The sequence below is a fragment of the Miniopterus schreibersii genome, assembly GCF_964146895.1.
Source record: "Miniopterus schreibersii genome assembly, chromosome: 22".
Lineage (NCBI taxonomy): Eukaryota > Metazoa > Chordata > Mammalia > Chiroptera > Miniopteridae > Miniopterus > Miniopterus schreibersii.
The window spans coordinates 12,030,446-12,057,202 of record NC_138124.1 but is presented as its reverse complement, the minus strand read 5'-3'; the positions used below and the strand labels follow the sequence as shown (position 1 = coordinate 12,057,202).

Genomic DNA, 26,757 nt, shown 5'->3' with positions numbered 1-26,757 from the left:
GGTTTACTCGTGATCCGACACTACAGGCTGCCTCGCAGGTGCCACTAAAGAGCCATCCTCTGTGTGTCCTCTCCCAGGAGCCCTGCACCTGGACACAACCCACAGCCCAGCGCATCTCCACAGGCTCAAAAGAGCCCCTCGTGGAACATGGGGCGCAAATATACAAAAGGCCCTCCCGTGACAGTGATCCCCGAATCACGGGAAGAAAGCGAGAAGGCCGATTGGCACTTCAGCACGTCACCCTCCCTTTGTCCCAAACGTGGTTCCTTTAAAGGCAAGCTCCTTGCCAAGCATTTTCTCTCCCCGTAACATTGTATATTCTTGTTTTTGCAGAATGGCTGAGGATATGATGATGAAAAAAATTACAAAAGATTAATTTCATCCCTTGAATCACATTATATTTTTGGTGCATTAAAAAAGGAAGAAAGTAAAAGCAACCAGCATAGTAAATTCGGCCTAGAGAACTGTGTTAGTCACTGAAGGGTTAACACAGACTTCAGAAGGAGTTAAAAATAGTGTTAGAGGATTATACATACAACAGTTTGAAGTTCATAGGCATGGCATTTTTAAAAAATGGCAAAAGGTTTGGCAAATGTAAGCAAATGACTTGGACTGCTGGGTTTCACCGGCTCTGAGTGAAGTCGGTCATAGCCGGGTGAGGCCCGCTGCTTCCTGAGGTCACTCTGCGGGGCGGGGGGAGGTGGGCGCCCACCACGGGGAGGTGCTGGCCCCCGCACCGGCTCCCCCTCGGGCCCTCAGTCTTGAACATGGAAATGGAGCTGGTGAGAGGTGCCAATTACAGACTCCAGCATGGATCACCCGTTAGCATCGCTGAGAGAACTCGGGGGGCCTGGAACCACATGCAGACTGGGTGAGTCGTCTACACAGTGACCCATATTGCGAAAGTTAGGGGGAGGAGTGGCCTTCACTCCTCCGGCTTGCATGCCTCCCCCCCCCCACGGGAGGAGGGGGTGGCACAGGGGGTGTCACTAGTGCTTATCCTGGCAATGTTGTCAACGTGTGTTTTTTTTTTTAGTAGACTTTCTTTAAAAATATTCTTTTGTTTTGTATGCTGTGTGTATGCTCAGAAGTGTCCGTCCTCCAAGCTGGCCACCAGGGCTCCCCGAATGGGGCAGTGCCTGTTGCTTGCAGCTCTCAGCATCCTGAAACACCACGGGGTGGCTTCAAAGAGCGGGCTCTGAGCCGGCAGGTAGGTGTCGCATCGGGCACAAGGCCCCAAGCTCTCCTCATTCTCACTCGCATCTGGCTCTGATGTGGAGAAACGATAAAGGTCGTGTGTGCGCGCGCGTGTGTGCGTGTGCGTGTGTGTGCACTGAGTTGTTTTTTTTTGGAAATCTTTTCTTTCTGTAGGAAAAATGACCTTTGATTGCTATACAGAGTTCAACCCTCCTTCAGTCACTATAAAACGGACTCCATGTTTTCACACCACTCATGATCTTCAAGGTTATAGATAAACTTTGTCCTGTGGGTCTGGTTTGTGGGCACAGGGTCCCTCCCCAGATTGTCTAGGGTCAGAGTAGAGGCAAAGAACTCACTGGTGCTCAGCCCGCCCTCGTGGTTTTTGATGTAGCGCTTATAGTTTTTCCGCAGGCACTGCCACGTGGTGGTGTAAAGGATGAAGGCGGAGGACTTGAGGGCGATGGCGATGCTCACGTAGAGGTACCTGTAGACCACGTTGTCGTAGAGGACGCAGGCGCCCCGCTCCCCGCAGAACGTGCTCCAGAACAGGCAGGTGGAGTCGATGCCGGCCCCGAAGATGAGAGGAGGGGGGATGAAGCCTGTGAGAGGGAAGACAACCCTTAACATCTGGCTCCCACAGCTGGAGTGAGGTAGAGACCGACTCGCGTCCCAGGTGGTGGCTCTATGGCATATTGGTGAAAGGACCCCGTTGGGTGAGTTTCAATCCCAGCTCTGCCCTCTACCTACTGCACAGGCCTGGGCAAGTTGCTTAAGCCGTCTGTGCCTTAGTTTCCCCATCTGCACCAAAGGACTAATACTACCAGTCCTTTCAGATGGCGGTGGGTCTTCCGGAAGGGAGACATTCTTGTTACACGTGCATCCTTGCAGAGGGAAAGGCAAAGAGGCTTTGGCTCTGTGTGTAGTTCTTGTGGGGGGCTCCTAGGGGGTGTGTGCGCCTCTCAGTGAATCAAGTTAGAATCATAAAGGAGCAGAAGCTGAATAGGAGGACACCACACCTTGTGCGTGTGTCTGCAATGCATACATACATAGGTCATATATGTGTACGTGCACACACATTGCCTCTTCCCTGCCCCTGGATGACACCTCCGGCTCAGAATCCTTTTAATTCTGAGCTGGAAGGAACTAAAACTGCTCGTTCAGAAAGGCACATGATAGGAAAACCGTTTACCACTCTTAATTTACAACAATGAGTTCCTCTGTATTGATGTCACTGGTGTGATGCCCAAGCTCAAAGGCCCTGGGAACATACAAAATAACCTGAGGTGTTATATCACAACCAAGAAAATCACAGCTCGGTGTCTGCCCTAACCTTAGGATTGTGAAAATAAAATATACCAAGTGTTTCTGCCCAGTGGGGTTTGGAGAGTACAGGTGTGTGATTCAACTGGTCCTCAATAAGAGCAGGGAAATGAGGTGACATATAGGGGACAGGGGGGAAAAGCTGCACCATTCCATGGATCTGGAAGAAAAGTACGGCCACATCATTCTCTAGTCTAGTCTAGTGTGCCTTGGGTCCACCCAGATTAAAGGGTCGAAGGCTAATATTCCAAACTCTAGCCTAGGGAAGTCTGAGGAGGCCTCAGTATCAGCAAACACTAACTCCAGTCCCCTCCAGTCCGCCCTGGCTCCCACAGCGGCGCTGCGGGAAGAGGCCTCCCGCCTGCCTCACAGTCTAGTCTAATCTAGTGAGGTCAAGCGGAGTCTATCTTGAGAGGCCAGCCACCTGTCTAGTCTGCGTTGGCTCCACCGGAGCCCGCAGAGAAAGGGCCACCGCCTACCTCGGGCTCCAGTCCTCCGCCGCCTCCACTAGTCAAGTGCAGTGAGCACGGGCTCCGTGTCAGGCCCCCGGAAAGAGGCCCAGCACGTTCCTGCCACATTAGCCCTTTCTAATCTAATCTAGGCACTGCCCCCTTCACTGGCTCCTCTCCTGGTGGTGGTTATAGGCATAGAAATTGAACGGCACTACTCTCTAGAATGAATGCCTGCTCTTTGTGATTACGGACAAATACGGAAAACAAATGTTTTTAAGGCAGTATACAATGGTCTTAACAATTATACAGAATGTACACTGTGACAGTTTTAGGCCTGTCTTCACATAGATTAAAATTTTAAAGAAATTGTCAGAGATGCCTTGCTGTTGCTCTTGTCATATTAACTATTTTCACCTTCTATTTTGAGTCCCTGCACCTGTCCAGATACACTGAGACCTGTACATCAACTCCACACTTGGGCGACTCCCAGCATCGTCTCTGGTCAGCTTCACACGGGTGACACAGAGCAGGTGATGCCCATTTACCCGAATATGGCCCATGCAGCTGCGAATGAACTTGTAAGTGGAATACTTTAAGCATTTTCAGAAGTAAGTGTCCCCAGCTTGCTACCAGGTACTACACATGCATTATCGATCCGTGCACTGCATTGGGGGGACATCATGACTCATATACATTCTACCTTCAAAGCAGCGTAATTATTACTCTCTGTGGTTATTTCTAAAAGCCACTACACTGTCCAGAAAGGCCGAAATGGTTTAAATTATTGCTGAACTAGTCTTAGGTGTGACAATACCCAGTTAAGAACATTTCTATTTTCCATGACTTTGAAATAAGACTGATGCCATTTAAATGTCCCCACGTTTATGAACATGTGTGGATCATTCAACAGTGTTGTGGAGATTCTAAGGCCTTGTCCTGGGAGGAATGATCACGGTAAGTGACTGGAAATTATTTGCTTTAAAAGCATTCAAGTATATAATATATTATAGACACCCCCCCCCCCCCAACCATATCAAGTGCCATTTCTGATTCTATAGATATTGTGCTTTCCAGAATTGTAATGGGAAACAAATTCTACTGGGATTATAGACTATAATGGAGTTAACGGATTCCCTGCTTTTGGACATTTGGATTGTAGTCATTTATATACTTTTTTTTCCATAAACACTTCCGAAGTTCATTTTTTGTGCTCATCCATGCCTATATACTTCAAATAAATGAGTATTTTTACTCTGAGAATACAGGCCATGGTTATTTCGCTTTCCACACTGACTTACCATTTGATGTCCATTAGTGAAGACCACTGCCCTATCATTCAAGAAAGAAAAGTTATCCTATCCTGGTCTCAGCCTCGACAAAGCTGTTCATAAAGCATCGGGGAGATCTGGAGGGACAGGGTGGGCATGGCTGGGAGCCGGGTTCCCGGTTGGCCTGTCCCGATTCGCCCCTGCAGGGCCCAGGACCCTGTGAGAACCATGGGCTCTTCCCATCGGTTGGCCTTCATTCTTTCTCTCCACCCCAATCCAACCCCTGGAATGGAGGTTCTACAGCATGAAGGTCACATTGCCCCATCCCAGAAACCCAAGGGGCATAAACCAAATCAGTCTGGAAAAATCTGCATCTTTCAAAGTTTCCATTTGTGAGGCACTGTCAGGGCACATGCCCTTCTCCCCACCAGCTGGCAGCCCCACAAATGAAGCCTTCACAAGATGCTCGTGGGTGGTTGAGGGTGCACATGACACCATCAAATTTTCTTCCCTTTGGTGCCATCACTTGTCCCTCCTTACGCCGAGGAGAATCCAGGGTGGCCCGACACAGCCGTTGCAATGAGAACTCCGCCATAGCTAGGTCTAAACCATGGGCAAAATGGGCATCAAGTTGCTCTGATTTTCTCTAATTACACGTCATAGGAAAAAAAAAAAAAAAGACCACGTCCAGAAATGGGACCATTTCGCGGATCTTCACTCACCTGGGCATCAGCATGCAGCCACTGAAGGAATAGAGATACGTACCCAACAAGCGGAGGAGGAGGAAAAGAACTCCCAGGGCGTAGGACTTGAGCTCGGGGCTGACTGTCCTACGGTCGCCGAGGGGGACAGGAAGAGATGATCACCCCACTGCCAGCAACGGACCCCGGCCCGCCCGTGCCCGCCCTTAGAAAATTATCAGGTGCGTTTTCCTCCCGCTTTCCCTGCCTAGAGTCTGAAAAACTGGTGACTGCGTGAGCTCCAGTTTTTAACAACAAGCTAATCTTGTCATGAAGGACAGAATGCAAATTTGGCCCCTAAATTTGGCTCCTTTAAAGAGACCCCGCTTTTGTGAGGACAGGGAAGCATCTTAGGTGGACAGCATTCTGCTTCTAGGTTCCTCACACGAATCTAGGCACCTTTGCACATGTCTAAGTGACTCAGAATATTACTCACTAATTCACCTTTGAGGCCTCACCTGCCCCCACCACAGGCCCTAAGAGACAGGGAACCAAGACTTGGGGGGGGGCTGTCACCAACCACCTATTTGTACAGAAGAGTCACCATCGGCACAGCCTCACACCCTCCTCAGTACCCCCCCCCCCCATCTCTACGGCACTTGCACACACATGGCTCGGCGGGACCAATGCCATCTCCCCAGTTCCAGATTCAAGAACAGGTCAGTGGCTAGATGGAGGCTAGACATGGGGACTTGGCTAGACCAATGCCACCTTCATTTACCTCTAACCGTCTCTCTGCAAAAATCAATACAGGCCCACAGTCCCTTTCAAAATGACCTGCAGAGTCTGTTCCTGGGAGGACACCAACGTGTGCTTTTCTGCCCTGGGCCCTGCTTTCTCCCCTTGGTGTCAGGTCTGTCTCTAGTGTGACTGATTCCTAGCAACCTGGGGCAGCCGGCTGCTGAGATTCACATGGAACCTGACGTTCTGGTGTCCAGGAGACCTGCCGCAGCCACCAGGTGGGACGGAGGGACAGCGAGGCCGCCGCACGGGGCCCGGGGGGCCTCCCAAGCTTACCTGATGAGGATGATGACGGAGGGCGTCTGTGCCATTGCCCCGATCATGCTGCAGACACACATCACGCACAGGAAGGTGAGGAAGGCCTCTTGGCACCCAGGACTGGGGCATTTTCCGGGGACCACGGTCGCGTTCTCAGGCGGGCCGCCCGTGAGGCACGCACAGCCGGTGAGATTCTGGAAAGAAGCATTCGGCCCTTTTAATTGGGGTATTTCCAGAGCCTAATCCAAAGCCATCCATCAGCTGGGGCTGTCACAGCCCAATTATGCATTCCGTAGCATCCCGTTAATTAGGCCTGAATAAACGAGTTAGCTTTTTAAGGAGGCTGCAGAACACACGCAAATAAAGGAGTATTTATGGGGAGGAGAGCCGAGTCCCCGTCTCCTGTGTATCTCCTTTCCCAGCTCAAGACTCTCTCGGAAAGCTGCAACGCAGACAAATGTGCCCCCCAATACAATTAGAGGGGAAACTGCGCTCCCACAATATGATAAAACATTGCCAAATTAACGCTGTAATTACTTGCCAATTTGTCCTTTCTTCCATGCAGTTATAATCACACTGAAGCGTATTAAAAGAAGTAAATCAGGTAAGCTGCATAGTGTCGCTGGTTCGGTGCCCAGTGTGGCACTGGGAACAAAGGACGTGCCCTGTCAGGTACGGAGCTGCTGCAATCGGGGGGCCTAGAGATGGGGGGGCTAATGGGAAGGTTCTCCAGTGGCCAGGAAGCAGAGGGCTGAGGGATTCCAGGGGGCGCAGAGCGATGTGGGGGGCCAGCTGCAGCCCAGCGAGACACACTCATCCATACACGACCCGAGGAGGAAGAAGAGCCACCGTGTTCCCTCTGATCCCCCCGAGATCGCCCCAGGCGCCCCCGTTCCCAGGCACGGCCCTTGCTCACGCTCCAGGAATTTCTATGGCAAAGGGAGGCGCAGGGGCGGGAGAGTCAGTGCCCAGCCAGCGCCAAGCCAATTAAGGTTCGATAATAATAGCGCCGGGGCCTTTAATGAATGCGAAATGAAAACAATCATAAATAATTCACTGCTTCCTTTCCAGAGCTGCTCAGCTTTCCGAGCACACGGGGTGAATTCTCCTGAGGGTCACCCCCACTTTAGCATCCGCCTTCCAGCCCCTCCCACCTCGCTGCCTCCCCCCCCCCCCCCGTTCTTTTCTTTCCCCATAGCACATAGATGGGGCTTTGGGGTTTTTCTTATCCCATAAAGCTCCATGGGATGCTGGCAGGGGTGTCCAAAAGCCTCTAAGTGCCCCCCGGCCTCCACAGGGCCACCCTCTATGACTGCCCTGCACAGGGCCTTTATCCAGGGGCTGAGGCTGGAGACACTGTCATCCCACTTTGCTCTTCTCCAGGGGAAAATGTAGTGTCACTGCCCCCAGGAGGGCTGGATTCTCTGCCTGGTGTCACACACAGGGTGACGGGATCTAGCTTTATTAGAAATAAGTGCACCCTGTTATATCATGTTGATACTCAGATCACCACTGTGCCTACAGAGGAGCAGGCCCGACAAGCTTGGGAACCCGTGGTGACGGACAGAACAATGTGAGACTGGCCTGTCTCACTTTGTAAGAATTTACCCTACAGACAGACTTGCCTGGACACAAATGACATAAGTTTAACACAAGTCACAACACTGCAAGAGCTGAAGTCCTGCAGCAATCTGAGTGCCTACCTACAAGGATTGGTTATAAAGATTCCAACAGATTCACAACAGAATACTATACAGCTGTCAAAAAGGTACGAGTGCTCTTTACATACTAATAGGGAAAGAAACTCCAAGATAAATTATTCTGCACCTGTTGTTGGTAGAGTTGTTAATAAGACCTGATACGTGCATTAAAGTCCAGAAGGAGACACTTCAAGAAACTAATAATAGTAATCACCTACTGGGCAGAGTGGTGGGTTGAAAAGTGGGAGGCAGAGGTAGAAAGGAGAGTTTCCATGCCCTTTTTATACTTTCTGATTTTTGAACCCTATAAGTGTACCATTTCTTTAAAAAATGAAAAAGTCTAGAACTTTAAAAATAAAGAAACCTTTCGCTCTCTCTAAAAATCAGTGAAAAGCATAGTCATTGAAAATCCTACGCCTGTTCCACGTCTCAATCATTAGTTTACACTGAGGAATGTTTCTGTTCGCTTACAATGATGGGGATAAATAATTACAATAAAGCTGGAGACCAGAAAAATAGAAAAATTACTTTCTGGGATCTTGGATTCATTTTCCACTGCTGAAGGAAAGCATAAGCGTGCTGTTTTGACAGCTCATATTATAAGCCCAAAATACTCGTCAGCGGTGTTTCATAAATACTGGCAAATAAAGTTGTTTTTGTTTGGTCCCCCCCACCCCACATTCAGCGCTGAAGGATCGATTTCTATTAATCGTACAAGTAAACTAATTTCTAGGTTGAAAGATTACTTTTCTACGGGGACAGCTATGGGGGTGATGATGTCCTGTGTATTAACAGCCCGACGTGGCAACTTGGAAAGTGGAGGGTCGCTCCCAACAGCCTGGAACACTGCATTTCTTTTTCTTTCTGAAAGGCAGCCAGCCACCAGGAAGAAGTGACAGTTTCTATTAAATGTCAGGCCCTAGTCCTGTGGCTGAGAAAGGGGGCGGCCGGAGAGACAGCGGATCCACGCAGTGCTCTGCTTCTGCCCGCGCGACCTTCCAGCCTCCCCGTGTGACACGCTCATCAGTGAGACGGCAAAGGGCTGGTGACACAACCACAACAGACCGGGACGTCCGCCTTTGAATGACAACATACTCCCAGGTACGCGAGGCGCTTAGCGAAGCTCCTTGTTCTCCTGTCACTCGTTACTGTCCTTTCGGAGCTCAGCATCTCTGCGCCTTGTGAGCCCAGCCCAAGCTGGTATTTCTTGGAGCTCATCATTTGCACAGAGCCCTGCAGCAGCCTCTGGGCCAAGGCCAAGGCCGGGGCATGTTGAAAAGCCACGAGAAGAAAGTCTCGTGTTCCCCGGTGGGGTCACGGCCAGGGAGAAAAGCTCTGACATGAAAGCAAGACCTGCGTCCGCCTCTCAGCCCCTAACCTGTAACGCAGGGGTCAGAGCGCATCCTGCGGGCAGGGCCTTCACCATCTCCTGCAGGAGAGCAGGAAAGGGCTGCTCCTGGGGGGCAGGGGGCTCCCCCTGGATCAGGCACCTCAGGTAGGGAGTCACGGGCAGAGCGCGAAGGGCCACGATGTGGCCACGGCTCGGAACGATCGCCAGGCCCCTCTGTCTCCCCCTCCGGCTCAAATCCTGGCCCATACCTCGAGGTTCAGGCCTCTGCCGGCAAACACCCACTCCCCCCCCATGACGAAGGCCCCACCCTGACATCGCCCCTCTCCAGGAAAAGTGTCCACGCTCCCTCCCTCCAGCCCACGCCACCCGAACCCATTTCCACCCAGGCAGGCATCGCGCTGCAAGGCCACGATCCATTTGCCCACCCATCTGCTTCCTTCTCTCGGAAGGTAACCGCCTACCTTTAACGCCGAATCGTACGTTTTAATAAAAAAGTTTTCCCTATTGGAAAACGAATGCATGTTCTTTTAGACAGTTTAGAAATATACTGAACATTTGAAAGAAATATATGAAAATCAATGTTTCAGTCCCTAGCAAGAGGTAACCTATTAACAGTTGGCTACATGCCCTTCTAATATTTTCCCATGCTAAGATATACATATATTTAGATTTTTCTTTTTTTGACTGAAAGGGATCATAGCCTATAAACAGTTTTATAATGTGCTCTTTTCACTTAATACTGTATTGTCAACATATAAGGCGATCTAGCTGCTGCTCTTGGGTGGTCGCCTGTACATAATTCTATTAATAGATTACATGTCATTTTATAGTAAATGTGAGCTCCTTCCTTACCAAGCTCTATATTTCTAATCGCTCACCCAGGGCCTGAGATCCATTAGGCGTCCTGAGTGGCCATGATTTCAGAATGCAAGCCATCACCAGAATGAGTGTAGACTTTTAAATCTGTTCTGGCAAACAGGCCGGGCTATTTAAGCGGGTTTGCAAACTTTAAACCTTTGGAAGCCAGATAGGAAACAGATAAGAAAATGGTCCAGGTGCAAGGGGTGGCCAGTGGTGGGGTCGGCCACTGCTCAGCGACGGCCCATCGCTGCCCTATGGGGGTGTAGGGGCCATGTTAGTTACGGTCCAACTTTTACAGTGACACCTGAAGTCCAGATTTCTGTATGAAATGCCTGGCGAACCTTGCTTTAGCCCACAGTCAATACACGTGCAGGGCAGATACGGCGCACAAGCAATCGGTGTACCAGGCTGACAGGGCACCTCCGATCTCCAGCTGCTGTCCCCTGGGGGGTGGACACAATAAGCGACAAAGGAAAGGAGACCGAAGGGTGAGTGTTCAGTATCAGCTCAGATGCTGACCTGTTTCCAGAAAGGTCTTAGAGCGGTGGTTCGCAACTGGGGGTGATTCTGCCCCCCCAAGACCTACCGAACCGTTTGGAGACGCTACTGGCCTCTGGTGGGTAGAGTGCAGGGAAGCTTCTAAACATCCCCCGGACCCCAGGACATTTCCCACGACAGAGAATGACGCAGCCAAGGGTGTCAGCAGTCCTGAGGCTTTAAAAACGTTGAAAACAGAACAAAGACACCAGAATCTCTAAGGATGGGGCTCAGGCCTCATTCTCTAGAAGCTCGCGTGACTCTAATGCGCAGCCAGCGCTGAGCCGTGACACTCAATGGCGAGCTTGTGGGGGTGCACAAAGGGGCACCCCTTCCTTCCGCAGAGCCTGCTCAGGGCTCTGCTCGCAGGTCTCCATAAACATTTGTTGCCTGGACGGTGGCACAGATTAATCATCTGTCATCAGTGCTCTACGCGCTGCTGGGCCAGGCCTATATCGACTTTCAACGTTCCACTGGTGGCTGCTCTACGCGTTAAGTCAATTATTTGGTACGTGGAAAGGACACAACATCCAGCAGGCAGTGCGCAGCATAGCAACAGGCTTTCTGCTAGAATCATCTCTCCCGAGCGTGGGGGCTACAGAGACGACAGAGTCAAGCCAAAGGAAGCTTAGAAAATTAACTAGCAGCCCGTCTTCTCTGCCATGAGAAGAATTACAAATCGCGTGTTAAATGCAATCCTGGACGCCTCCCTGCTATCAGCCAAGGACACAGGGGAACAGAAAACACAAAAGCCAAACCAGCGCCGGAAGGAAACCTAACATCGGGAAACCGCTAACGCCAACCTTATAATCAGATTTATCTGATCGGTGAATTACTCACATCTAATCGAGTGAGGGGAGGTTTGCCCGAGTTGATGGAAGCTAGAAAGCGGTGAGACATGAGCAGGGATTGGGCTTTAGTATTAAAATCAGCACCACCCAACCGACCTGCCTGCTATTTGCTACTCAAGAGAGGGGTATGATCGCCTCCAGTGGCCCCCTGGTGCTCCCTGAGGCCCGCCCGGGGCACCCCGCCTTTCGGGAGGCTGGAGCCATTCCCCAGGGCCACGGCTGCCACTGGGAATGCAGGGCCTCAACAGAACCCCAGCCGGGTGCTGCAGCTAGGGGGGAGATGCAGGGTGAGGGGCCATGCAGCCCGGGCATGGTGGGGGTGAGAAGCTCCCTAGGGGACAGCAGGCGGTGGGGACACTGCAGCGGGGTGCTAATGCAGACCCGGAGGAAGTGACAGGCGGGAGGCGGCCTCTCCACTTCGGGTAAGGAGGTGTTAGGCGTGGGAAGGGCTTTGGGGGAAGAGTGTCCCTGACAAAAGGAACAGCATGTGCAAAGGCCCGGAGGCGACGGGGAGCTGCGTGTGTTGGGGGAACCCCAAGAAGTGCAACACAGCACGTGGTTCTGGGAGAGGTGGGAGGAGGGAGGAGCTTCTGGCTGGAGAGGCAGCAAGAGGCTGTGAAGCCGGTGCACGAACAGGTCCTTTCAGGTGGAAAAGAGGCGGGGATCCTGAAGAGGGAAGTCACAGAGACGGGGAGACGCTGGGTTTGGGGTTCGACAGACTCTACATTCCAAGGCCGGCACCCACCGCCACGGTCAGTGTGACCTTAGGCACGTGACTACCCTGTGACCCCCCCCCCCAGGGAATGAAAACCACACCTTCCCAAGGCCACTGAGAGGATTAGTGAGGTGACACGTACGGGGCTGGGGGTGGAGGCCGGTCACCCTCACGCTGGGAAAGGTGGGGGCCCCAGCAGAGGGTGAGGGAATGAACACGGGAGAGAGAGGGGGAAGCCCTGCTTATGGAGGACTTTTTTCCAGAGCTTGGAGGCGAGGAGAGGGGGAGAGGGGGAGAAGCGGGTAAGCCAAGCAGGAATATGGCCCCCATTTGGTATCCTCTCCAAACTGCGCAGAGGTGCAAGAGCCTGCAAGCGCTCCTCGCTCGCTTCTGGACGGTGGCCTGAGATTCCCTGACTCTGGGCCACGAGTGACGCGTGGAAGGCCCTGTTCCCTGACCTGCGCAGGCTCTTGGAAAAGCTTGCAGCTGTTCCAAGTGGTTCTTCATGTTAAACTGTCACGATGGCCCTTTTCCAGGACACGCATGGCTGTGTCCCCAGGTCTCTCACCCGCCTTTTGGGAGCCAGGGCAGCGAGAAGTCTGGCTCCAGGGGGAGGACTGCACTGCTACTCCCCCCCAGCCCAGGGGCCTGGGCTTACCCGTCGCGGCCTCCTAACTGCAGGGGGAGAACCTCCCCGCTTTGCCTGCACACCGCAGACAATCTGAGGCCCCCAGTAAGGTGACAAACAGGCAGGTGTCTGCAGGGAGCGGAGAAGCTCGCCCTGGATAACTGCCTTGCGCAGCAGGCTGCTCGGGTGGCTGGCAACGGCCGGGAGCCCGGCCAGGCTCTTACTCGGTAAGACTCTCGTACAAGTGACATCAGGGGAGATACAATTTTTAAGACCATTTTTGGGGGCCAGAGAATGCTCTGGAGTAGAGACTTCTTTGGTCTCCGGACACTAGCCTATACTTAAATTTTTATAACAGGTCAATAACCAACATTGATTTATAATATAACTTTTTGAATATAAATGACATTGTTGTCATGAAAAAGAATAGCTTGTATTTTTATTTTAACCACTCTCCAGGCTCCTTCCTTCCTTTAAAAAATTCATTTCCACTCACATAAAGAAAGTGCTTTATCACCTAATTTAAAAAATCGGTTCCTCCCTACCCACCTCCTATGGTGATTTATTTTCTCTATAGAAAAATGTTAATAACTGGCCAGGAATCTAAATGTTAGAAGCAAGGAAAAAAAAAATACATCTTTGGAAATGATCAATGTTTTCTTTTACAGAAACACTGCTGCTCCACAAAGACCCAGGATGCGGCAAGGAGAGGAAACGAATGATTTCCACTCCAAGCTGCTTGATGGCAGCCGCTGAGCCCTTTGCTGAGCTCGCTTTCCGTCTACGCGCCCCTGGGCATCTGCGGAGCGCACCTGGATGCCAGGCCTCGCTCAGCAACGCACAGATCAGAGCGGGTGAGGCGTACTTTCAGCGGATCACTGCAGCGACAGGAGACAACTGCCTCCAGGACAGACAGGCGCCAAGATGCAGAGGCAAGAACCCCAAAGGTAAAGGTAAAGGAGGGGAGGGAGGCTGTCAGAGGATGGGAGCTGGAGCAGGGCGCTGCTGAGTCAGAAGGAGCTGTCCAGCTGGAGGGAGAAGCGTGAAAACATGCACGTTGTGTGGGAAAAGCTGACCACCACGAACTGAAGGGAGGTACGGCTGAAGGCAAATCAGACCCAGGTCAGTGCCTCGATCTCATCTTCTAGTTGATGCATTAGCATTAGGAAGGGTCATAGGTAGTGTGACAGAAACCATTCTGGCTGCAGTGCAGAGCACAGGCCAGAATGGGGCCGCCCGGAGCTGGGAGACCAGTTAGGCAGCTACTACCCAGGTCCAAGCGAGAGATGGGGCAGACACAAGAGACACCTGGCAGGTAGGATCAGCAGGAGTTGGCGACCACTCACTTGGCATCAGGTTTTATGCAGGGGACATGGAAAGCTACAGGCTGACAGTCAATTGTATAACTCAAGCCAAGAAGGAAAGAGCCAAAAAAAGTACAGTGGGAAGATGGAAAGAATGGGAGGCATCTAGCTGAGAAGAAAAAGGCAAAGGGAACTGAGTAGGGAAGAGGGTGAATTAATATCAGACAGTCTCAGCCATGGAAGAGGTCTTCCCTGGGAAGTGATTTTCTAGCCTTTCTTTACATACTTCGGGTGATGGGGAGCTCATTACCCGTAGAGTCATCCTATTCCACCAATACCCTTTGTGAGTGTCTCAAACCACAATCTTTTCCCCTGGCTCCATATATACGCCTTCGTTTGAATTTTTAGTTTCATTTGCTCAATGATGCTTTTTGGAAGGCAATTGATTTAGCAAGAAGGGCCCAGCAGTCCTCCCATCCTACTGATGGAAAAGCCTTCACTGCAGCAGGGCAGAGGCTGAGAAAAGGCACAGAGCAGGAACATAAAGTGTGGAACATGTGTGGCTCCCACTCCTGCCCTTGACCTTTGGTTTTAAGCTACTTTGGCTGCCTGAGTTCCCGCCCCATCCCATCCCATCCCATCCCTCCGAGCATCACTATACCGTGCTGTTGCAGCCAGCGAAGCAGGCAGACAGGTAGGTGATGCCATCTGCTCCACACACGGGAGTGAAGGAATCGGTTTGGCATTCACAGTTTTTATTGCAGGGTGAGTAGGGGTCCAGGGCCGAGCCGGGTGCTGAGCTGGAGAACAAAGGAAACACAGACCTGTCAGAGAAGGCCAACTTCCGACAGGATCCCCCAGTGACATCTCTCTGCCCTGTGCTGGGATGAGGCGCCTGGCACCCCCTGCTTTGCCTCCTCTTAACCCAATCTGTCCTGCAGGATCCAGCCCAGAGCCACAGCTGGAGCTCCGTGGGTTGTTCCCTGCACCGTGGTGCTAGGCTGGGTGGGAGCTCTGTCTGCCTAGAGGAGAAGAAGCTTCTCTCTATCATTTGCACCAATGCGCCCTCTGGGCTGGCAAGAGCTGGGGCTCTGCTCAGGGCCACCTCCTCCAGGATGCCTCTCCAGATTACTGCAGCCTCCGATGGACCAGCAACTCCACCCTGCCCAGCTGAACACTCCCATCTCCCCTCTTTGGGTCGGTCCTTGTCTCGGTTTTATCCCACCCCAGCAGACAGCAAGCCCCGTGATACTCAACAAACCACTACAACCAGGCCGCTTCAATAATTACTGTCTGCCCGACTGAGTCACTTTCCTGCGAAAAGTAACACTAAGATATTTTAAAGTTCCTTTTGCACCACCAAAGGCGCAGCTACCTAGAGCTAGCACACTGCAGAGGGGGACAGGGTGGAAGGGGCGTTTTTGGTGCTGTGAGAGACAAGTGTCCTTTCTTCAGCCCTGTCATTTGCAGCTAAGCCTTTTAGTGCTCAAGCTCTACTGTATCCTCTGGCTTAACTGCAGGAGTAGGCCTGGTGGCCTGCCTGGAGGAGGAGACCAGGGTAGCGAGGAACTGGTATCCTGCAAGCCAGCCGTGCTCCAGTCTCAATGCTCCAGGCCGGACTGTCAAGGCAGCCTCAGAGTCCCATGTAGAAAAGGGGACGGCTGTCAACGCTGGATATATAAGGACAACAACCAGATAAGAAAAGTGGTCCCATAGAAACGAAGGAACTGCTGATGTCTATTCTATCTTTTACTTGCAGCTGAATATTACAATAAAATTCCCTTTTATTTTCTATCTTCGCATCATTCCCACAGTCAAATGCCAGGAGTGGTAACCTGGGTCCCCAGGAGTAATGTCTGCTCATCTCCCCCAAGGTCCCTTGGCTGCCCTGGGAGAGAGCCCTCGAGGGACACGGTCTGCCCCCCACCCAGAGGGTCCCACTGAGTCTCTGACCTTGGAAACAGACACAGGGGCGTCACCCACTCCTCGGCTCCAGGTCACTAGGGACAAAGCTCTGCCATCAACCTGGCCCAGGGGGCAGAGAGGGGCACGAACAGACGCTGCTGGTACTTACGCGTTTCCATAGGGAACAGTGACCCCAGCCACGGGGCCCGTGTCGCAGCCCAGGAAGAGGAAGGAGACATAGCAGGCGGTGGACACCAGGTTGACGAGCATGGCCATCCGGATGGCCCCCAGGGCGGACAGGCTGAGCTTCTTCACCAGCAGGCCGCCCAGGAAGATGCCCAGGCAGGCGCAGGGGATGGCGGTCATCCCTGCGGGGGGCAGAGGGACAGAGGGGTGGCGCCGTGAGCAGGGCAAGCGGGCCACCGCCTCCCGGGGCCCCCAAGTCCCCATCACGGGCCCCCCTCTGTCCTGGAGGAGCTCACAGGAAGCTGGGGAGACTCGCACGTGAGAGCTCTGTTCCTAGGAGCCTAAGTGCACCCACCTACTGTGCAAGTGGGGTCCCCGCACAGAAACAGCTGTGGGGACAACCAGAAGTCAAAGTCAGATGCAGTGGGAACCCGCACGCCCTTTAGGACAGTAAGGACTGGGGAGCAGCGACCGCTCTGCACGCTCCTGAGGGTGTGGGAGCCGGGCTGAAGCCCATTTGGGGACTGTCACCCCCTCTTCCCACTAGGCAAGGAGGGCTTCAAGGAACGGCCTGGAGGTCCCACAACTCGCCAGCCCGAGGGGACAGCGTTTTAGGCAGCCCCATGGCCTTTCAGGGAGTAGCAGCAATCAAATCAGTGTATTTCGTGGCTCTTGGTGAGTGGGTGGCATGTATGTCCCTCTCTCACAAACAGAACCGCCTGCAAGGCAGCAGGGCCATCGGCCTGTTATTTCGGATCCTCAGAGACTCGTGGGATTTCGGGAGGACCAGCGGGTCCTAGGCGTCCAGCCTGTTTGGTTCTGCTCTGTTCTGACTCACTCCATCTAAAACTCGGCTTTAAACTACCCTGGGCGTCATCTATCCCCGGGGTAAACTGTGCACGGCCAATTTCCCGGCCCAGTCGGCCTCCTCCTGGCTAAGCGACAGACCTCTAGGTCAGTTGACTACATCAACCAGCTGCTATGTGCTAAGGGAATGCAAATTAATTTTAATATTAGGGTAAGAAGAATATAATCAGGGAGGCTGAGCTGTGTAAGAAAATAGCACAAGTTACATTTTAAAAAAACCCATAATACCTCTTGTATTATCTGACGCTCTTGGAATATTTCTGCTCAGTTCCCCAGCCCTGGGCACAGAAATGGTCCTGGTGACCGAGCCCCTCTGAGCCCCGCTGTGCTCTCAGCCCATGTCTCACGGCCCCCCAGCCAAGCCCCCTTCTCCTCCTTTCTCTCCCTGGAACAGGCACCCAGGCTTTGCATTTCCTGGCCCCTCTTCTAGAACATTCTTGGCCTATGTCTTTTCTTGGCTGGCCCCTCTCCTCTCCAGAGAGGCCTTCCCAGGCCACCCCATCTAGCAGTCCCTGCACCCCGCCCGATTCCCCGACTTCCTCTTTTCATGGCTCCCCTACGATCAGAAGCTGCCTGTTTATTTGTGGGGTTCTTGTGCCCTCCCTCCTTACTGAGCTGCAGCTTCCCTGAGGACAAGAGCCCTTCCCATCCTGTCCTGTCCTGTCCAGCACGGTTCCCTGTGCCCAGCATGGACCCCAGGCCAGAGGGGCCCTCGGGGTTACTCGGGGGAGAGTTAGGTGGTGACAGATGACCGTGTGGATGGACACCGGTGGCACGCCCATGCCCAAGAGCAGGCCTGTGCTTTGTCTCACTCCCTGACAGAGACAGTGGGAGTGTCACCCGGCGGTGATGGTAACTGTGACAGTAACAGGCGTGCCATCATCATCTCCAAGCCATCAGCAGCCCCCCCCCCCTTGCTGCGTGTGTGGCCTTAACATGCGGGCTGGTCTCAGAACCTCCCTGCGTTTCCTGCGCAGATCGAGTCCTTTCATCGCTGCCACTAATCCAACGCCATCAGCCCCTTAATCACCTGTGTCGCTCTTTTCTGAATCCCGCCCCATCTGCTATGATTTCCTGGGTGGCCCAGAGCCCTGCGCTGATCTCAGGCCTTGGCTTAGGCTCCCGCTGCTGCTTTATCCCCTAAAGGCCACCGGCAGCCCCTCCTCAGCCAGCCCCCCGCGTCCACGCCGATTAGAGCGCAGCCCGGGGCAGGGGCAGGGACAGCCAGGGGACAGCCAGGGGACAGTGGCAGGAACGGTCCTCCTCTGCCAAGCACTCCGACAGGCAGAAAGTCGCTCGAAAAGAAACAGGCACAAGAAATTCAGACTGTTCTCAGACCTTCTACCCTGAAAACGACTGATTTGTTTTTCGACAGCAAACTGGGAAATCTGATCTTAGATGGAAGACAAGCCCAAGGTGCAAGCAGCTGTGCAAACGTAATAAAAACGTGAGGAGCAGCAGCAGCGTAGCCGGGAGCGAGCGGCCCGCTCCTCGGGTGCTCAGGGGGAGGCCTGAGCCGCGCCCGCTCCGATGAAGGGCCCCCTTTAATGACACGGGTGTGCCGCCTGTCTGTCGGAGAGACCGGCGGGCTGCGCGCTGCTAGCACTTAGAAGAACCCTTAGGAAGCAGTGGGTGTAAAGGGCTGTTAGTAAGAAGGAAAAAACAAGGCTGTGCTGTGACCCGGCCACATCATTAACTTGTTATGTCCTGTGACGTGCCAAAGCTTAAGGGAAGAGCCGAGGAATTTTTCTAAAAACCCCATTTTCTAAACACGCCTGTCGCCAGGTCAGATCAGGTCTGGGGACCATGCCCAGCGGCCAGGAGGCGCCTGGTGTGCACCCCAGGAGGCGGTCTCCCCCAAGGGCGACCATCCTTCTGGCCTCCGTCCCTTTAAGTACCTTTCCCTCCTTTTAGCTCCAACAAGCATGTTCTCCTCTGTGTCCGACGCCTTTCACCGCAGTCAAATTCGGCCACACAGAGGCACGGATCCGCTCTGGCTGTCTCACGCCCTGTGGCGTCCGCCGTTCGACCGTTTTATAAATTCCTTACCCAGCCCGCTGCTCACAGACGTTCGGGTTGTTCCCAGCGAGGGGCTGTTGTGCGTAAAGCTGCTCCGAACACCGTGGAACACGCGTGTACCCGTGAGCGCATCGAAACGCTCGCTCCCGCTGGGTGCGCGCCTGGGAGCGGAGCGGCTGCACCCGCACACGGGCACATGCTCAGCGTGAACCGCCGCGGAGCTTTCCAGACGGCTCGCGCCCCGCGCCCGCCCGCCCGCCGGCTGGGACGAGCGCTCTGGGGCTCCCCGTGCGCACCGCGCCTGGTAGCGCAGGTCTGGGGTGCCGGCTGGCGCTTTCCTGACCCCCACGGGGCAGCCCTCTGCGTCTGTGCACGGGCCACGCTGGGAAGTAACTGAAAACACCACAAGCTCAGCAACACCCGCATCACACTCCTGTCCCCGCCCCTCCTCTCAGCAGGGACCCGATTCCCAGTCCGCGGAGACGAGCACCCCACGGGGCCGGGCCTGGCCTACTCCAGCGGCCGCCCCCAGGCCTCCCTGCTCTGCGCTTTCGGAACAGCTGAGCCCTGAAACGGGGGGCCGTCCCCCCCCACTCCCCGCTTCTGCAGATCGCTTTCTGCTGCCTCCTGTCGCTCTGCTTGGAAACCTGCTGGGCAGCGTCTCTCCTGACACAACAGCACCCAGCAACCCCCCCATCACGCTCCCATCCCTGAGCTCCCAACCACAGCACCCGCCGTGGCCTCCGACCGTCCTTCCTCCACGGCTAAGCCTCGGGAAAGGGTCCCGCGGCCACGGTCTATCCCGGCCCCCGGTCCCCTGCCACCACTCCGCGGACACAGCCCTGACACGGGCGGAGCAGGTCCTGCTGCAAAGCTAACGGGGACGTGTGAGCGCACTGCCGGCTGCTTCCTTCTTTGCACCCTCTCTTCCTTGGCTACCGTGACCCGGGGGCTTCTTTCGGGGGCTGCTTAAAGCTCTCTACAGGCTCCCCGGCTTCTTCACGGTTGTATCGCGCCCCTTCTTTCCACCTTCCCTAAAGAAACTCCAGCCCCAACCCTCAACGGCTGTCCACACACTGATGCACCCGAGCCGACGTTCCCGACCCCGATCTTGAGCTCTGAGCCGATCACAGGCCCGGGACACGGGTGTCCCCCGGGCACTGACACCTCAGCTCGTCGCCTTCCCCGCAGGCCCGTCTTCTCTGCCGTTTCCACGTTTCCAGCCAGAATCTGGGGGCCGTTCCTACCCTTCCCTCTCTCCCACGGGCTGGAGACCACCTTCCTCACTCGAGTAAGTGCCACTGCTTCCCACGAGGGAAACGGGGTTCCTTTGGCAAGCCTGCGCCGAACAATTAGGGGGGATGCCTGCCGCCCAGGACAGTGGGACCGGGCCTGAGCTTGGGGGGAAGGGCTGTCACCATCCACTAATTCCATCTGCCACAGGCAAGCGGACAGAACGGGAGCGTATGGCTTCCAAGTTCTGAATTTGCCGGCCAGGGGTTTCATGCTGCGAAGAATATTCTTGCTTTTTATGTGCCCGACCAAGGCCTAACCCAAACCTTTCAAGATCCGTCTTGATGTCCCTCTTCCTTCCCCATATCTTCCCCCCCAACTCTCCAGCTCGCCCCAGTCCATCGACTTCCTGGCCTGTCACAATGCTTCCCGCGTACGTTTTATATCTGAGCTCTTTCTGGCCGTGCATTTTTAATAATTGCCTCAGGTGGGCTTGTCTTACCTGGAGACCACACTTTGCAATTCTGCTGCAGGGCACCGCGCGTGTGGTACACGCTTGTCGCCTTCACGGCGAGCACGACAGCCTCCCCACCCTCCCAGGGCGCCGGGGACAGACTCACCGAGCAGCTGGTTGGCAGAAGAGGTGGTGAGGTTAAACTGCTGCTCCAGGTACTTCCCCAAGAAGGCGGCGAAGCCAGCCACCACCGCGATCTCCATGCAGGCGGCCAGGATGATGCAGGTGAACACGGGGTTGGAGAGCAGGTGCTTGGTGACCTTGGGGATCACTGCAGGGGCAGAGAAGCAGAGGGCCAAGGTCACACACTGCGCTCCCAGGCCTTCTCCCCCCAAGGCCTCTTCTTGGCACACGCCCGCCTGCCTCGGGAAACAGCGCCAGGAGCCACCCAGCTCCTCAGGCCAAAGCCTATAGCCTGTGAAGTCGCCCATAACGGAAAACTCTGGCTTCCAAACATAGCTGCTGTTTTGCCAGGGAAAGCGACGACGACTAAAACAGGGGAGGCTATGACATGCCTGCTATTCCAATTTACTGGAAACACTGAAATATTTTATAAGCGATCACAACTGATTTCCATCCTGCCCTGCCCTCCCAAAGGAGTTTGGGGTTTGTTTCTCAAAAGGGGAACTACACCTTAATTATATATTATAAATTATAAATGAACAACTATGTCCTATCAATACATCTAAGTGTACATATATACCTGGGATTAATATTTGTAACTGTGTATGTGTGTTAAGAAAATGTATTTAATCTTAACAGTTTCAGGAAAGCAATTCTAGGTTCTCTCATGTATATTTATAAATATATAAAGCCCACCCCCTTCCTATCACCACCACTTTCACGGCCACCTCCCTGGACAAAGCTGCCATGAGCTCTCCCCTGGGGGGTCATCTGAACGAGCCGACGAGGGTCTTGGTTTTCCTTGTTGACCCAATGCAATCATTCCCTACACAGGATGGGGTCAGCTCGCGTCACATTCCCGCTCCGAACTCCACCATGAACAAAACCCGCACCCAGAGCTCTGCCCGATGGCTGGCTGATGACACTTCTTACCACGCCCGCCCTCCCTCCAGTCCTTGGGGAAATGACATGTGAGCTGATGCCTGAAGATGGGCTCAGAGTTCCCCTGGAGGGAACAGCAAGTGCAAAGTCCTGGGAGGCAGAGCCTGGAAATACAGAGGCCTGAGGCTGCTGCGACAGGAAGCTGGAGGGGCACGTGATGGCCTGTGACTCTATCCCTTCACGCAGAGCAGGACGACAGGATCCGACGGGTCCCCAAACCATCACGTGGGTAACAGACCAGAGGGGTGAGGGGAGGCTGGCATGCAGGAGGTACCAGGAGCAGGTTAGAGGGAGACGTGGGAGATCAAGTCAGCAGAACCCGGTGACGATGGCATTAGTGGGGCAAGAAGGGTGGAGATGGCACCAAGCCAGGGAGACTTCATCTCCCCTAAAAGCAAAGGTCCTTGCGAGTGGGTGCTGTGGAAAAGGGTTCCACCCACCCCAGGCTGGCTCCCCTTGTCTTCCTCGCTTGGTTCATTAACAGTTGAGTGAGTCCTTGTGCGAAACCCTGGAAAGAGCTCAGAATCTAGAGGCTGGAGACCTGGGTCTAGGCCCAGCTGTCCCGACAGGTGGCACGGAGACTCGTCACACCCACCCCATCGACCGGAGTGGGAGGCCCACGCAGGCGCTCTGGAAGTCATTAACCACGCTCCACACTTTGGGGCTGGTTATTAAGACTCACCCCTCCCTGCCAGCTCAGCTGTCCCCTGCTGTCCCCAGTGCAGCTATCTTTTCTGGGACGAGAAGAGGCCACTTGGCAGTCAGCGGGAGCAGCACACAGGCAAGAGTGCTGAGCTTGTGACTGCTCTGCTCTTTCCATGATCAAAGGCAGGGCTCTGCCTGCAGAGTTTAAACCGTTTGGCACCGTCACCCTCAGCCAGCCAGAAAGCCCACCAGAGGGTCGGACGTGCCAGCAACGCTCCAGGGAGTCGCTCGTCCCCTCCCTTTTAGGAAGCGGTCCTGCCCGGGAGGCCCATTGTCTTAAGGTACCTCTGTGCCACCGAGCCAGCAGCCGGAAGAGTATTAGTCAACTCAGCTGAAAAGTCAGTTGGCACCTGCTGACGCCACTTTTTCTCTGAGAGTCGCTTTATTGCCCGAAGATGCGGTACAATGTCGTGGCCAAGACGACAGGCACTGGGACCCTGCCAGGATTCACAGCCTTTCCGTTCGTCTCCAAGCCTCAGTTTCCTTACCTGTAAAATGGTACCAATGCCTTATAGGGTACCAAATACGACAGTGCATGGAAAGGAAATCCAGCTGTGCATATGTGCATGGGGGGGGGGGGTGCAGTGTGTATGCGCATGTGCGAGCATGCTGGCAAGAAAGTGCTCATTTGTTCACTCATCCATTCAACTAATGTCACCTACACAGCACCGGGCACTGTTCTATGCAATGGAACAAAAAGATGTTAAGAGCTTTGTCCTTGGAGAAGCCACAAGTTTTGGGCAGATGCAGACAAGCAGAGAGGCGCCCCGCAGTGGGCTAGCAAGTGCTTTGCAGGGGCCGTGTGGCCAACAGGGGAACTGCTGGGTATACGGGGGCATGTGCTCAGAGGGGCTAAGGGGGGACTGGGTCTAGCTCAGAGGGGGACCAAGGGAGGAGGGCGTGCCAGGCAGAAACAGCGGCAAAGAGGAGAGTGCCAGATGTGTTCCAGAAACATCCGTGAGGGACACGGTGGGGAAGGTGCCTGGACGTGTGGCTGCAGAAGGGACCCAGATCCCCACCATCAAGGCCCCTTCAGGGCAAGTGACACGGGAGGCAATTTCCAATGAAACACGAAACTGTGGTCGTGAGCTGATGATACTACTGCGCATCTGTCTATTACGGCCCCTGCAGTCCTTCCTCCCTCTGGGTCCAGCCTTTCACAGACCATTCTGCAAACTCCGAGCTTCTGGCTGCAGGAGGCCACCCCAGGCGCAGTCCTGGCCACCACACAGCTCCTGGTGCAGGAAAGCAAGAGGCAGACACAGTGCTGGATACGAGAGGCGGGGTCCCAGGGGGGAGACGGGTCCTGGAAGGCGACTCAGCAAACGCTCTGGGGCATCTGAAGATCACGATCAGGAAGGGGGGCTTCGGAGCTGGGGTGTTCAGGGGAAGTTTGTTGGCACAGCATGGGGCGCAAAGCGGGTGAGGCGCTTGGGAGCCCCAGGGAGCAATGCACGGTGCTTTAGGTGGAGATGTCCACACGGCCAGAACGCTGTCTCAGGTGGGGAATGGGGGCTGTAGACCACCGTGCCCCCCCTCCACGAGGTGATGGAAAATGGTTTATTAACGTAACAGCTCACTTCACTGTATTTTGGCTCCTGGGGATCCTTCTAAAGACACTTCCTTCCTTTCCTGCCGGGACATCCTTCACGTCCATTCAGGGACCCATGGCCTTGGGGAATCGCTAATTCTAAATTAAAAACAATGGATCATCAGAAGTGGAGCCTGTGTGCACACAGGTCACAACGTGCCATCGCCTGTGGTCTAGTGAGCCTCAGACAAATCTACCCAACTGCGGGCCCGTCAGCCCGGCCACCGCACATGCCACTCGCACCTCGTCGCGGCCTGGACTCTGCCTCCTGCAGGCCTCCCGGCTACGATTCCAGCTCCAGAACATAAGCCGCCTTGGTCAACCCAGCGCTAGGCCCCTGAACCCCAGCAGGGCCTCAGTAAACACAGACTGAGTTGAACAAATGAGTTAACGAGCAACTGACTCCTAATCCAAGCGTCCGGAAGCAGTGACACCCCGAGACCCAGCTCAGCTCCGTCTCCGACCCGGCAGGTGGAGTCCCCTGCCTGTCCCTGTTTTGTAACCTCCAGGGCTCGGGGTTTGGCTGTGCTTACCGCCCCGGGCTGGCTTCCTTGGGGGGCTGGTCGGTCCCTACGCTGGAGGGCGAGCTCTTTGGCGGCAGAATGGTAGCTTTTCATCTTTGTAACCAGAGACGCATGATAAGCGTTTACTTGTGCAGCTCTAATACTCAGCCATAGCAAGGCCCGAGTGTCGCCCTGGCGTGGGGAAAAACCTAGAAAGGCTGCTGCCTCCCTCCCCGCTCCAGGGCAAGGGTGTCCCCCGAGGCCCACTCTCGTGCGGCCGTTTTTCCTGTGGGCTGCTGTGCGACGAGGGGAGCAGCAGGCTCCACCCTCTGGTCACCGGGGCTACAGAAGCGGCCCCGTTTTTCTCTGGGGGACGCTTTTATTGAGCACATACTCCTCGGGGTGCACACCCAGGCAACCTCAGAGGACACAAAGGGAGTGGCCTTCTCGCCTACCACTGTCCCCTAGACCTCAGAGAGATGAAGTCTAAGGCCTTCTGTGCACAATTCCAAATTGGAGGCTTGGCAGACGCCACCATGGGACACGGGGCGGGCATGCCATTCGGTGATTAATCAGTCTCTCGGGAATGAACAGGATTCCCTGTGGCCTAACGCGGCGGGGCTCCAGTTCTCGCTAGTCTAGAGCAGAGCGGGGATCAGGCCACAGGGCTGCCCGAGGCCCCTCCGTGGTACTTCAGCTTCTCCACGAAGGCGCTCGGCATTTATATAGGAGCTCACTGCACCCACACCAAACGTCTAAACCGCGCCGGCAGGACTGTCTGAGGCCTGGCTGCGCGCCCCGGGCCCGCACAGGTGACCGGCCACCTTCCTGCCCCCCCAGCCGCCCTGGGGGACAGCGCTCCAGCCTCACGTCCGCTCATTTCTAAAGCGCAGCAGGTCCTCCAGGGGCCCAGGACTCAGGGGCGCTGCGCAGCCAGGAGCAGAGCACGCGCCTCCCGGGGGGCGAGAGGCACGGAGCCGCTTTTGAGGCCACACTGTCCTCGCCTTTAAGGGACCAGATGCGGCAAATGTGGAATCAACTGGGGGCGGGGGTGGGGGTGGGGGTGCTTCTCATTCTCACTCTGCATCACTGCCTCCCCACGCTATTAGAAAAGAAGATTTAAAAAATTTTTACGATTGTGAGCACTTTGCTGCATCCGCAGTGTGACTGTCATTACTCTACAGCGTGACTCTGTATTTGCACATTCCTGTCCGCAGGCGCACGCGCCCAGCCTCTCGTGCAGCGGATGGAAGGAAGGAGTGAACCTGAAGATGTGCACTTGGGACGTGGCTCTTACAGAATGCCCGAGTCGGGCAAAGCGAGCCAACTTCAGAAGCCCCTCTGACGCTTCAAAGCGCTTATAAGCTGCATGAAAGAGCTCACGAGCGTTCTGCAAAACGCCCAGCCCCCTCCTGCCCTCTGTCACTTCCTTCCCTCTGCAAACATTTATGTTTATCACACATCGGTTGCTACGTTGCCATGGGGTTCTCTCCTGGGGACATCCGTCGGCTGCCCTTCGCTAACTGGTAGCTACTTTGCAAGCGAGGTCACCGGCTTCTCAGGAGCCAGCCAAGCACAGGACCGGAGCAGCGAATCGTGCCAAACAAGGACGATTCTGCCTCCAGTCCCCCAGCAGCCGGTCCCGACTGCCAGCCCGTCCCCCGCCACCCTCGGTCGGCCCATTCCTGCGGCCGCCTTACCTCTCAGCTGCTGGAAGCAGGAGGCGCTGCTGTCCGGCTCCAGCGGGTGCCGCAGGACCCCGTTGCTGGGCTTGGGTCTCTCGTAGTCCCTTTCGGGGAGCATGGCCTGCTCGCTCTCCATGGCGGGGTCTGAGTGCGGGGGCAGAGACTGTGGAAACCCGAACATCAAGAGGGAAGAGAAGAAGAGTAAGGCACCGCAGAGCAGGAAGCCACCCCACCAGGCTCCGATCCAGCGGGGGTCATCCGGAGTGATGTCCAGGTTACCTGCAATCAGAGAGGGGACAGTTAGCGGCGGGGGGCGGGGGGGGGGGTGCAGATGGGCCGAGAACTCTGGACAGGGCCCGGGGCGGGGGCCGGACACCGGGCAAAGCAGCCTGTTGTTTCGCATGGGCGCTTCTGCTCCTCCCCAAGCTGAAGACTGATCGCTCCCCCCCAAGCTGAAGACTGATCACTTCCCCCCCTTAATTTTCTTGTCAACCCTGTGCTTGTATCAGTCTAGACAAAAACAGCCAGAAGCCAGGCACCTTGTGAATCTAGGGTGGA

The 26,757-nt window shown here is 54.8% G+C and overlaps 1 protein-coding gene across 3 annotated transcripts in view; it reads right to left on the bottom strand.

The window, feature by feature from the left end:
* Nucleotides 1-26,757, bottom strand: part of SLCO3A1 (solute carrier organic anion transporter family member 3A1) — a 165,043-nt gene that overhangs the window by 5,430 nt on the left and 132,856 nt on the right. Inside the window, exons 4-11 of one of the 3 annotated variants that reach the window (XM_081124645.1) lie at nucleotides 26,215-26,478; nucleotides 20,757-20,921; nucleotides 16,001-16,199; nucleotides 14,588-14,726; nucleotides 5,998-6,173; nucleotides 5,006-5,070; nucleotides 1,557-1,799; nucleotides 381-1,269 (exon numbers count right to left, since the gene is read on the bottom strand). In XM_081124645.1, the coding sequence (XP_080980771.1) occupies nucleotides 1,085-1,269; nucleotides 1,557-1,799; nucleotides 5,006-5,070; nucleotides 5,998-6,173; nucleotides 14,588-14,726; nucleotides 16,001-16,199; nucleotides 20,757-20,921; nucleotides 26,215-26,478 (1,436 nt within the window). In that variant the 3' untranslated portion in view covers nucleotides 381-1,084. Of the gene's footprint in view, nucleotides 1-380; nucleotides 1,270-1,343; nucleotides 1,800-5,005; nucleotides 5,071-5,997; nucleotides 6,174-14,587; nucleotides 14,727-16,000; nucleotides 16,200-20,756; nucleotides 20,922-26,214; nucleotides 26,479-26,757 lie in introns of those variants that run through there. The other 2 variants (XM_081124647.1, XM_081124646.1) reach the window with 2 other exon arrangements.